Source organism: Chiloscyllium plagiosum, unplaced genomic scaffold (assembly GCF_037043375.1).
Source record: "Chiloscyllium plagiosum isolate Xiang-an unplaced genomic scaffold, Cpla_swu_hap1 HiC_scaffold_8, whole genome shotgun sequence".
NCBI lineage: Eukaryota > Metazoa > Chordata > Chondrichthyes > Orectolobiformes > Hemiscylliidae > Chiloscyllium > Chiloscyllium plagiosum.
This window is the reverse complement of record NW_028270146.1, coordinates 52,446,483-52,458,702: the sequence shown is the minus strand read 5'-3', so window position 1 is coordinate 52,458,702 and position 12,220 is coordinate 52,446,483. Positions and strand designations below refer to the sequence as shown.

Here is a 12,220-nt window from a genome sequence, read left to right as displayed (position 1 = left end):
TTACCTAAATTGAAGGACAGTAGTTTCAGAATACCAACTTAAAATCAAAGATGAAGTTACTAACAAAAGCATGTTTAAAATCCTCTGTACATGCATTTTTGTGTAATCACCAGCTTTTAACTTGTAATGCAATACTTAAAAATTATTTATGTTATCCTCTAATGCAAATTCTCTCCCAAAGTATCTCAACAAAGTAGTGGCTAGATGTTACTTCATTCATTCCAGATTGTCCTTGGTCTATATTTTACATTTCAAAATTCAGGAGTCGGGAAGAGAAAATATTTTCCAGTTGATCTGGGGATGAAATAAAGTGAGATAAACTTTCAAAATTGGCATTCTATACACTGACCAATCATGTACCAACGGTGAAAGTGGCATTTATTTTTCTGAATAGCTTTACCGACAGTGAATTCTAGAATGCGGAGTTACCCCCCAAAGGCCAACTTCTTTAGCATGGTAGCATATTCTGCCCATTTCAGAGGTTTCGCATAGAGGTTTCGCATAAATTGATTGTCCAAATTCATGAACAGGTCTGATGCAAACAAATTGAAAGCTTACGCAGCTCTCAAAAACTACAGACAACTGCCTAATGCTAGAAGTAACAAAGAGCTTAAAAGATATTTAAAAATACACATTTCTCTTGACTGTAGTCAAAGTACAACAAAACTACCACCACGATCCACATAAGTCCCTTTATCCTGACGTTGGTAGCTGAATTGAGTAGCTTAACAAAGTTAATCTTCAATAATCAAAAACGTTCTTCACAAAGAATGGGATGAGCCAATGCTTGTAATGCTGTACTCATCTCAAAACAAGCTACAGAACAGAAGACATATTAGGGTTAAGATATATTTTATTACTCTGTTACACTTATCCTATTGTTAAGAAAATGGTGTCAAGACAATGCTTGTTTGGTATAGTAAACATCAGGCAAAAGTAATAAGAAAAGTCAGTTTATGCAAGCATAGGAGTAATGATCATGCTCTAGGCCAACATTCAATGCCAGTTTCAAATGCCCTTGAAGTGTGTCAAGTTGCCTTCTTCATTGTGGGTACATCCACAGTGCTATTAGATGGGATCAAACATTTGACAAGTTTGTGGGCGTTTTTAAAAATGGTGCATCCGTAGCAGTCATGTTGTAAATAGGGTAGAGAGGGATAAAGTGAGCTTTGAGAAGATTTGTACTCAAGTTGAAGTTTTGGATGTCGGTTTGGTCACTGAGCTGGAAGGTTCGTTTTCAGACGTTTTGTCACCATTCTAGGTAACATCTTCAGTAAGGCTCCAGCTGAAGCACTGGTATAGCCCGCTTTCTACTTGGTGTGTTGGGCTTCCTTGGGTTGGTGATGCCATTTCCTGTGGTGATGTCATGTCCTATGGTGATGTCATTTCCTGTTCCTTTTCTCAGGGGGTGGGGATTAAACAAGATCCAAGTCAACGTTTGTTGATAGAGTTGCAGTTAGAATGCTATGTTCTAGGAATTCTGGTGCTTGTCCCTATTTGACTTGTCGAAGTGGTGTCCTTTCTCATCTGTAAGGATACCAGGGAGAGTGGGTTATGTCATTTTGTGGCTAGTTGATGTTCATGTATCCTGGTGGCTAGTTTTCTGCCTGTGTGTCACAGTTATTGCAAGGTAGTTTATAAATGACGTTAGTTTTGCTTGTTGTCTGTATAAGGTCTTTCGTGTTCATTAGCTGCTGTTTTAGTGTGTTTGTGGACTACCACGACGCCAAGGGGTCTGAGTAGTCTGGCAGTCATTTCAAAGATACCTTTGACGTAGGGGAGTGGCTAGGGGGTCTAGATTTGTTTCGTCTGCTTGTTTGGGTCTTTTGCTGAGAAATTGGCAGACTGTTCATTGGGTACCTGTTCTTTTTGAATACATTGTATAGGTGATTTTTCTCTGCTCTTTGTAGTTCCTGTACTGCAGCATGTGGTGGCTCATTGAAATAACGTTCTAACGCAGCTTCATTATTTCATTAGAAGGCCTTTAACGTCCCGGCCTTCACTGTGCTCTGCAGTGATGAATTTCACAGACCCACAACTCTGGCTGAAGAAATGTCTCATTTCAGTTTTAAATTGACCCCCTTTAATTCTAAGGCTGTGCCCACAGGTCCTGAATTCCCTGCCAGATGGAAACAAATTCCTACCGTCTACCTTTCTAAGTCGTGCATTAGCTTGTAAGCTTCTATTAGATTTCCCCTCAACCTTCTAAACTCTACAATCCCAGGATCCTCAACCGTTCACCATAGATTAGGCCTACCATTCCAGGGATCAGGAGGAGACAGTAAGGTCTGCAAATGCTGGAGATCAGAGTTGAAAGTGTGTTGCTAGAAAAGCACAGAAAGTCAGGCAGCATCCGAAGAATTCCACATGAATCTCTGCTGGACACGCTCCAGTGCCAGTGTGTACTTCCTGAGGTGTGGGGCCCAAAACTGGACACAGTATCCTAAATAGGGCCTAACTAGAGCTTTATGAAGTCTCCATTGAACATCACTGCTTTTAAATTCCAACCCTCTTGAGATAAATGACAACATTACATTTGCTTTCTTTACCACAGACTCCACCTGCAAGTTAACCTTTAGAGAATCCTAGACCGCACTCCCAGATCTCTTTGTACGTTGGCTTTATGAACTTTCTCACCATTTAGAAAATAGACCATGCCTGTATTCTTTTCTCCAAAGTGCATGGCCTCGCATTTGCTCATATTGAATTTCATCAGCCATTTCTTAGACCACTCTCCTAAACTGTCTAAATCTTTCTGCAGTCTCCCCACCTCCTCAGTACTACCTGCCTGTCTGCCTAACTTTGTATCAATTGGCAAACTTTGCCAGAGTGCTCCCAGTCCCTTCATCCAGATCATTAATATGTAAAGTGAACAGCAATGGCCCCAACACTAAACCCTGCGGGACACCACTTGTCACTTGCTGCCATTCCAAAAAGAACCTTCTACCTCAATTTTCTGCCTTCTGCCAGACAGCCAATCCTCAATCCATGCCAGTAGCTCACTTCGAACATCATGGACCCTCACCCTACACAGCAGCCTCATGTGAGGCACCTTATCAAAGGCTTTTAGAAGTGTAGGTAGATAACATGCACTAGGTTTCCCTGGTCTAACCTACTAGTTACCTCTTCCAAAGAATTCTAACAGGTTTGTCAGGCACGATCTCCCCTTACTAAATCCATGCTGACTTGTTCTAATCCGACCCTGCACTTCCAAGAATTTTAGAAATCTCATCCTTAATGATGGTTTGTAGAACTTTACCTACCACTTAGCTTTTCTAGTACTCTTTTGTAATGACTACCATACTCGACTCTGCCCCTTGACTCTCAATGGTTGGGATACGAATGTCTTCCACTATGAAAACTGACACAGAGGAGCACGATGGGGTGCCAAACAAACCAGATATTGAATCCTGGCTGGCAGCAAGTTCAAGTGTTATTGTTGGCTGCTTACATCGCTAATGTACACAGGGTAAGACATAGCTGAAAACCACTGTCAAAATAATTGACATTCCCAACAAATGAAGAAGAGGGATACGACATGTCAAAAAAAAGCTTTGCTTATAGTATAATCACAACTTGGATGTAAAAAATTGTATACTAAAGATGTTACCTATACAATCCAAGAACCATACAGCATCAAGACAGATGGAAGCAAGATGATTAACACCTTGAGTACATAGTAAGTTAGCTGATTCAATTGAGTATTGAGCCCTTAGGGACCTTTCAATAAACAAAACCAGTGCTTTAATTACCATTATATAGTGAAAGTTAGTATTTATGCAAAACATGGAAGCTAGTTTGTGCAACATTCACGCTAACCATTTCTTTCAGACAAGAACAGTATCTTTTATATATAAAAGAAATTGAGCTGGTAACCACTCAATACTCTGCTAGTTGCTTTAACAGAATTATCAAGCTAACAAAAAACTCAACTAGTGGCCCACACTTCTTCGAAGTTATATCCATAAAGTAGTAATGATGTTTCTTCAAAGAGATTAAAAAGACCTAGTATTCTAAATTGCATTAATATTGGTACAAAGACTTCATAAAGTGCAATGAAATATGAAATCTACATACTATTTGAAGTTTATAATTAAGTCATTTCCAGCACTAGTTGTGTTGCATACCAGAGTGAAATAAGGCAATGAGTAAAAAGCACCAAGAAGCCAGTTCACTTTAAGCACTTTGGTTAACAAATTTAAAGCAGTAAGTCTGCACCATCCAAATGGGATTCTTTTGACCAGCATTCTATCTCTACCCTTTTGTAGTTATTTTAATCAACGTGTTCAGACTTGTTCTGACACACTGCTGACCCAGAGAAAGCAACACTATCACAACACAAGATCTCTTTTACCTTTGAGTAAACTTGGTCATCCAAACTCTATTGCTTGCAACTTAACTTTCACCATGTCCCATTCACCACTATCAATTTTTGCTGACTCAGTCAAATTTTGTCATATTCTCAACTCTCACACCCTAAATCTTAAACCCCACAACTTTCAGATATCTGCTTTCATCTAATTCTGTCATTGAGCATTTCAATTTTAATTGTTTTACTATTGGTGGCCACATTTTCAGCTGCCAAAGCTTTATAATCCACATCCAGAATTCTTTTTCCTTAAAAACTGCCTCTAATAAAACTTTACTAATATAATTTAGTCTATTACGTGGCTTGATTTTAAATCTTGTGAAACATCTTGGGATGTCTTATTTAGGAGCACTATGTCAATTTAAGTTCTTGATGGGATGGTAAAGATTGTTTATGCAAAATTATACATGGATAATTTAGATTTATATGGAAGGTACTATGCCAGACATTCCTGGTCTAGTTAATCACTAGAAACTAAATGCACGACCTCTGCCTCACATTTTATTAATCTATATTTCTTAGAGATAAGTCTGGCAGAAGAAAAATATGTCTTGTGAAAAAAAGACTGAAGGCATTCAAATTGCAGAGGTAGAGCAGTCAAAATTTTGCAATTTTACATTTGTTAGCAGCTGCTGTGGACTAAATTTATCATGTCTCTTCAAATAGAATTACAATCCTTGAACAAGTAGTAATTGGCTGGTGTCCAAAGCTCTGCTGTGCTCAAGCAAAATGTCTATTTTGCATGATGCTGGACATGACTGCTGTAACAATACGAATGTACTTTTTTCTCCCTTATGGTATTGCCTACAGAAACAGAGTTTAAATAATAAATTAGGTTTAGCGGTTATGATAAAGTTTTATTTTTAGAAACAGCGTTGGCTGGTTGCTTAAGTGCAATGTTGCTAGTTCTAGGCACTTAACATTTTTCTGACTAACACTTAAATTGATAAAGTTTTTTTTCCCCAAATTTATCAATATAGTCAGCAAGGCCCTGATTTTACATTCTATATCATGACAGACTCATGAAATTCAAAGTTTACATCCTGCAGAGAGCATTATTTTCAAATTAGCACCTTCATCTTTCATATAAGATCAATCCATTTCACCCTGGAATAAGTTAGCATTGCATTAGTGTTGCTGGAAAAATAATTAATTGTAATTTTTTAAAAAATTATTTGCTGGATGTGGATATTGTGGATCCTAATTGTTAAGAATCACATTGTTTTATGCCTGGAATCATATGCTGGCCAGACCAGGAAAGGATGGTATATTTCCTTCCCTAAAGGAAATTACTGAACCAGATACATTTTCCTGACAATTGACAGTGATTTCATGGTCACTATTAGACTCTTAATTCCAGATTTTTTAAAAAGTTGAATTCAAATTCCACATCTACAATGGCAGGATTCACACCCAAGTCTCCAGAACATTACTTGGGTCTCTGGATGGTTGTATGTTAATTACTACAAACTATGCTTAAAATCAGTTATGTATTCAGAAATCTCAATCAAATATTAAAACAATTTCTTAAACTTTGTTGCATGTAGCAACCAAGATAAGGCCCAAGCAAACAAATTAAGCCTGACAACTCAACTTAACTACTACCTAATTAATGGTGGAATTTAGCTATTACAACCAGTGTGCATCCCTGGATATGTCTAGGGTTCAATCTTTATACATGTTGTTCTTCAAAGTTCTCCTACTGAAGAATGCTGGAGTTGAACTCTAATAGAATTTTCTTCCCCATTTGTCTCTAAGATCCTGCCTAATAATTAATTTTGTGCCCAAGGAAGGGAGACCAACAAATCCAGTACAAAGGTTGAAAAAGAATTACTTAATCTGTTTGAGCACTTAGGATTCTATTTGGACTGTCAGAAAAAAAAAAAGCAGAATACTGGGAATGTTTGCTTGAAATCTGAAATAAAAAGTGCTGGAGAAACTCAGATCTGACATCTGTGGAGACAAAGAGTTAACATTTCTAGTTAACACCAAGAATCACACTGGATTCTTGGAGGAAGATTACTGTTAGACAGAAAAACTTGGAAAATGATTACATTAACAAAGCTGGTAATGCTAAATTTTCAAATACCAATCCAAAAAAACTACTTTCTAATCAACCTGTTCAGAGATGTTATTACACACCACTGGAAAAAATGGGACTTGAATCAAGGCCTCCTCACTCAACGGGTAGGGATACTACCACTGCTCCATAAGAGTCCTCTCTCTGATACTTAACAAGGTTGTCACATTTCAGGATCTTGAAATAGTGCATAGAGTAAAGTGATCTCAGCTGTGAAATTATTGAGGAAAAACCCTTTCCAGCTATAAGTGGAGTTGTCTAATTCTATCCTGCAGTGTCACAATTTAATTTGGTTTATTTGGCAGACATCAAATTTCAAGAGTTTTTCCAAAAGATTCAAGTGCTATTTATGGCAACTGTTCCACTCTGGATAGCTCTACCACAGATATAACTTGCATTTAAATACCACTGAACCATTATATTCCAAATTCTTACCACAAAAGTGCAGCAACACAGTGGCTAGCACTGCTGCCTCAAAGCTCCAGTAACCCACATTCAATTCTAACCTCTGATGATTGTGTGTGAAGTATACATATTCTCGCCACATCTATGTGGGTTTTCTCTGGATACTCCGGAGATCCTTGGACTGTGGATTGGCCATGGTAGACTCAGGGTGACAGAGTTGGGGGATGGGTCTGGGTGGGATGCCCTTGGAATGGTTAGTTTGGACTCAATAGGCTGAATGATCTGCTTTCATACTGTAGGGAACCCCCAAACTAAAATTTTGAAATAAGTTGAAGGTATATTCTAAAAACCATAACTCTTTCTAATACACGTAAAGTTTTAACCCCAAGACATTACTACCCACATTTCTTTTTCAAAATTAACAAACTAAATCACTAAACACAAATCATATGCAATGTAAACAGCTGAATGGATAACAGGAGGTTCTATAACATAAGGTGGGGTACAGGTACAATTAGCCACATTGGCTGAGGGGCAGTAAAAAGTTCAACTCCTCAAGATAATAAAAAAAAATCTGCCCACCTCTCAAAAAAAAAGAGAAAATGCAATGGTTTCTATTAACAGAATACTCCAAAATTGAAAGTGGCTCAAATTTAAATAATTATATTTGAGTAGTATGTTAAGGGTAATTAATCAAGAACTTCTAATGTTCAAGAACTAAGGTTGGATTAGTACAGTCTGCAAAGGCATCTCCATTGATTCTCAACACCTTTGTGAACTTCAAGCGTTCAAAAGAAAGAAGATTATATAATAGTTAATTGACAAAATAGGTTAGATCTGTTGTAGTAGCAAGAATACAGTTTGTAACAGAGGACAAGTTCAAATCCATCATAGGAAATTAGGAAAACAAATTAATCTATAATTTAGATTCACTGAATTAAAGTAAAACAAAGTCTGTGGAACAGTAAAGTTAAATTTGCTCATTCTAATTTTGAGAAGCAAAATATAACCTATTTTGTCTTGCTTTTTATGCTATTCTTGTTGACACGTGGTTAACTCTAAATGATCTGCAGTAACAAGAAGTGCTAGTAAGTGTTGTGAACAATGTCCACATCCCAAGAACAAAAATAAAAGCTGTAACACTAGATTGCAAATTCAGTACAAGGAGAATGAGAATACAATTTTAAATCAGCTAAAGGTAGAAAACTAGACACCAAGATTGCTTATATCAAATTGTAAATAACTGTATATCAAATTGTAAATAACTGAAGACATGCTTTTAAGCTTTAAGGATAAAGTTTATTTGAGTACCTTTCTACAAAAACATCTTGTCTGTCCTGTGCTTTGAACAAACTTCAATATTTTTCTTTGAAAAAGAGAATGCTCAACAATAATATTCAATGTTGAAAAAATTGCAATATAAAATTGTGTCCATCCATACATGTACTCACTGCCCCTCTTCCTTCAGAAAATAAAGAATTTATAATTCAGCAGTGGATTCTTTGTTCACCCCATTTTCTATATCAGATCAAGACCACAAATTAATTTCAAATCAGTTATTTTGTGCTCCAACTCATTTGACAATTGTCCAACTCACTTCAAAACTCACCAGCCTGAGGGGCCACTACTGATTCATTTCTCAAATCTTATAGGTTCAATAATAAAAGGCTATAATAAAGCTATCCTAGCCCTCTTAATTTGATATTTTGCAAATTTGCACAGCTTCTCCCATCCTGGCTGTACTCAAAATGAAGTTAATGTAATAGATATTTCAGTTATATATTCTTCAATTTTGGATAATTAACACGCACACTGATTAGATTTGAAGTCTTTACCAACACAGTGGTTTTAAGCAAGTACTGTACCGGTTGAATAACTATTCTCAATAGAGTCTGAAAAGTCTTGTCACAGCTACAGTGCAAATTACTTGAAGCTCAAATATAGCTTTTGAAAATATAGCTTTATTTGATTCAATTGAATAGAGTTGTTTTAGTATAACATTAAAATATTATGAATTTGATGATAAACATGATAAACATTCCACCTAAAAATTTGAAGTACTAAGTGCCATCAGCTCAATGAAAATAATTTAATGCAAACTAAATGATCCGGACACCACAAATCACTTAAAACCTTGATTGGAGCTTCTAGACAACAGTCAGGAAATCCACATAGATATTATTTTCCAAATTAATAACTTAATATTTATTCAACGTATAAAGTGATTTAAGAAAGTAATTTTAAGATTTAAAAATTAGCACAACCATAAAAGTACATTTTACTAAAAAATACTACATTGAACAATGCAATTTCAAGAACAGAAATTATTTAATTCCTGCAGATCTTAACTTTTCAAAATACTGAACCTTCAAAATCTGTGCTGTTATGCTTTTCCGTGTTTAGCAGTGACTTTTAATAATCAGATATAAAACTGCCCTTACCTCTACAAGATCTTTATTCTCTCTTCTACGGAAAACCACAGACACAGGAAGTTGCGTGTCAGCACTCAAAATACTAAGAAAATATCAACTTAACTATGACTTTTATAATAAATTGAAAAGCCTGCAATGGATATGCTCATTTTCACAAATGTTATTAATAAGGTGTTAAATGCCTGCCTTGAAATGCAGGGCCACTCCAAATGTATTTATAATTTAGTACTTTTCATGACATTTTCTATATTGCTTTATATAGTCTGTCCTGCTGTCACTCAACTTTGTTCCAAACTAATTGTTTTGCATCAGGAATGAATACTCAAGTGAAATTGGAATCATACAGAAATACAAAGTTACAACAGATAAAGAACAATTAGTTCAAGTTGTCCATGTCAGTATTTATCGCTCCACATGACCAAGTAGTCATAAGCACATTACCCACCCTTTTGTCACTTCTTACTCCTCAGCAAATGCAAATTCATTCTGGGTGTGCGGTATCTTAGGCAGTGGTTAGATTACATGCACTCCCAGAATACAGTATGAACGTTAAAGCAAATGCATTAGAGCAATTAAAGCAGCCCTGCATAAACTGATTTTACAATTATATGGCATTCAAGATTATTTTTCCATTGTAGGTGAATATTGAAATATTTTCTCCACAGTACCACTTGTTTTGAGGCAGAGTTACAGAGTGAGGGGAATACAGACAGAAACATACGTTTTATATGGACACACCCTACATAGAATCAAAATGAAACATTTCAACCGACTCCACAAAAAACCCAATCAAGTTTAGAAATGACAGGGCTCTTAAATATATAGTGGTGATGAGTCAAAGAAGCAAAGTCAAATAATTATACGGCGACTAAATTTGTTCAAATAAATTTTAAGTTTACTAATTGAAAGAGAGCCAACATCGTAGCTTTTCATGAACGTAAAACCGGCGATCTACAGCAAGGCAGTAAAAAGGAACAACTCGAAACTGGAGTATAAAGTGTTGAAAAGCCCAAATCGAATACAGAAAGAGGAAGTAATTCAAATAATAGCAAATGGTTTAAAGAAAGACCTTTCAAAATACTTAACATTTGATTATCGTTTAAGGTTAGTTCAGCGCATTTATATGAAAACGTTCTAAAGCAAAGCCAAACTAGACAAAGAAATGCAAACAGGTGATTAGTAGAGTCAAGATTACTTTCGGTAGATTTTCCGAGGCAACTGATATTTTTGTCTAAAACAGTCTGTATGTTCATTTAGATTTGTAATTGGACGTTAGCCACGTAAGACCTTCAAATAGTCCATCTCCTGAAACGGCACAGGACGGCTGCACATACCAATTTCTATCCCGGATGCGGGTCAAACCCAGTTTCTCTTGAATTTCATGCGGCTTCATGGATTCGGCTAAATCTTGCTTATTTGCAAATATCAGAATGATTGCTTCTTTCATCTCCCGGTCATTGATGATGCGCAAAAGCTCTTGCCTGGCCTCGTCTATCCGATCCCTGTCGGCACAGTCTACCACAAATATTAATCCCTGGGTCCCGGTGTAGTAGTGCCGCCAGAGGGGCCGGATTTTGTCCTGACCACCCACGTCCCAAACATTGAACTTGACGTTTTTATAAGTCACTGTCTCCACATTAAAGCCCACAGTGGGGATGGTGGTGACAGACTGACCCAGTTTCAATTTGTACAGGATGGTGGTCTTACCAGCGGCGTCAAGTCCAAGCATCAATATACGCATCTCCTTGTTCCCGAATATCTTCGACAGGACCTTTCCCATCTTCCAGAAAGTACATAAGAGACCGCGGCAGCGAGAGGCAGATGGAGCTGGCCGACCGAGGGGGCCTGGCCCGGGCTAACGGTAAAGGCCTCAAAAGCAGCCAAGTTGTTCTGGCCGCCCGTTTCGGAGGTCTCTCGGATCGGCAGTTCGGTGCAGCAGCTGTCGGTGACCGTGTGAAGCCCGGCCTCCCTCCAGCCGCCCAACTACAGCAGCGTCTCCGCACTCCCAGCAGAGGTCATTGAGTCAGGCTTCCCTGCTCCGTAACGGCTCACAGCACAGTCACTCCTCAATGCAGCAGCTCCCGCCAACCGCGCGGGTTGTTGTTCTCTCACCACGTTACCTGAAGAGTGAGTGAGTGTCTACCAAGCCGGCCAGCCTCTCCCTCACCGCCCGCGTCCGCTTCGCTCCAGTCCCCGGTCTCGGCGGCACCGGAAAAGGCGCGGAACGAGCCGCCACTTCCCGTCCCATCTGCGCATGTGGCAACACGTGACACCCGGTTCGCGCGCAGTCGCATCACGCACAGACACGTCATAAAGCAAAGGGCGCGCACTGGGGTTTGAATGACAGCTCATGGAGGGGAGGGGTTTGAATGATGGCTCCAGGGGCGCGCACGGGATGTTTCGAATGACGGCTTCAGGGGCGCGGACTTGTGGTTCGAATGACGGCTGCAGGAGCGCGCACGGGGTGTTGAATGATGTCTCCAGGGGCGTGCCAGAGTTTGATTGACATTTGCAGAGGGCGCGCACGTCGGTTTTGAATGCTGACGGGCGGGGCCTTGCACGGGGATTTGAATAACGGTGGGTAAGGGGCGTGTACAGGCGGTCTGATTGCGCGTGAGGTGGTGCGCGTGGAGGTGTGGGTGTATGACAGCGGGGGCGCGCACCAAGTTGTTTGACTGACAGCGCAAGGGGGCGCGCACAGAGGCAAGGGTTAGCAACATGTGGATGGCTTACAGGATCTTTGGAAACACTGACCTAGTTTATTCCACATTTGCACGGATTGTGTAACTAATTTGTCTCGCTTTGATTGTAAAATACAGATCGGGGTCTGATGAGCCGTTGTTTAAATGTTTTTTTTCGCAATCCCCGGGCTGTGTGTAGTCATAAACCTCTGTTCCCTCCCCGTTGGCTGCGAGAATGGATTGTGTCAGAAGT

The 12,220-nt window shown here is 38.8% G+C and overlaps 1 protein-coding gene across 1 annotated transcript; it reads right to left on the bottom strand.

The window, feature by feature from the left end:
- Positions 1 to 8,131: 8,131 nt before the first annotated feature.
- Positions 8,132 to 11,509, bottom strand: LOC122547175 (ADP-ribosylation factor 6-like). The gene has a single exon (XM_043685778.2). The coding sequence runs from the start codon at positions 11,064 to 11,066 to the stop codon at positions 10,536 to 10,538; it is 531 nt and encodes a 176-aa protein (XP_043541713.1). The 5' UTR covers positions 11,067 to 11,509; the 3' UTR covers positions 8,132 to 10,535.
- Positions 11,510 to 12,220: the final 711 nt, after the last annotated feature.

What these genes read in the sequence shown, in the direction of transcription:
- LOC122547175 (XM_043685778.2), bottom strand. Translation starts at nt 11,066, where the DNA reads ATGGGAAAGGTCCTGTCGAAGATATTCGGGAACAAGGAGATGCGTATA.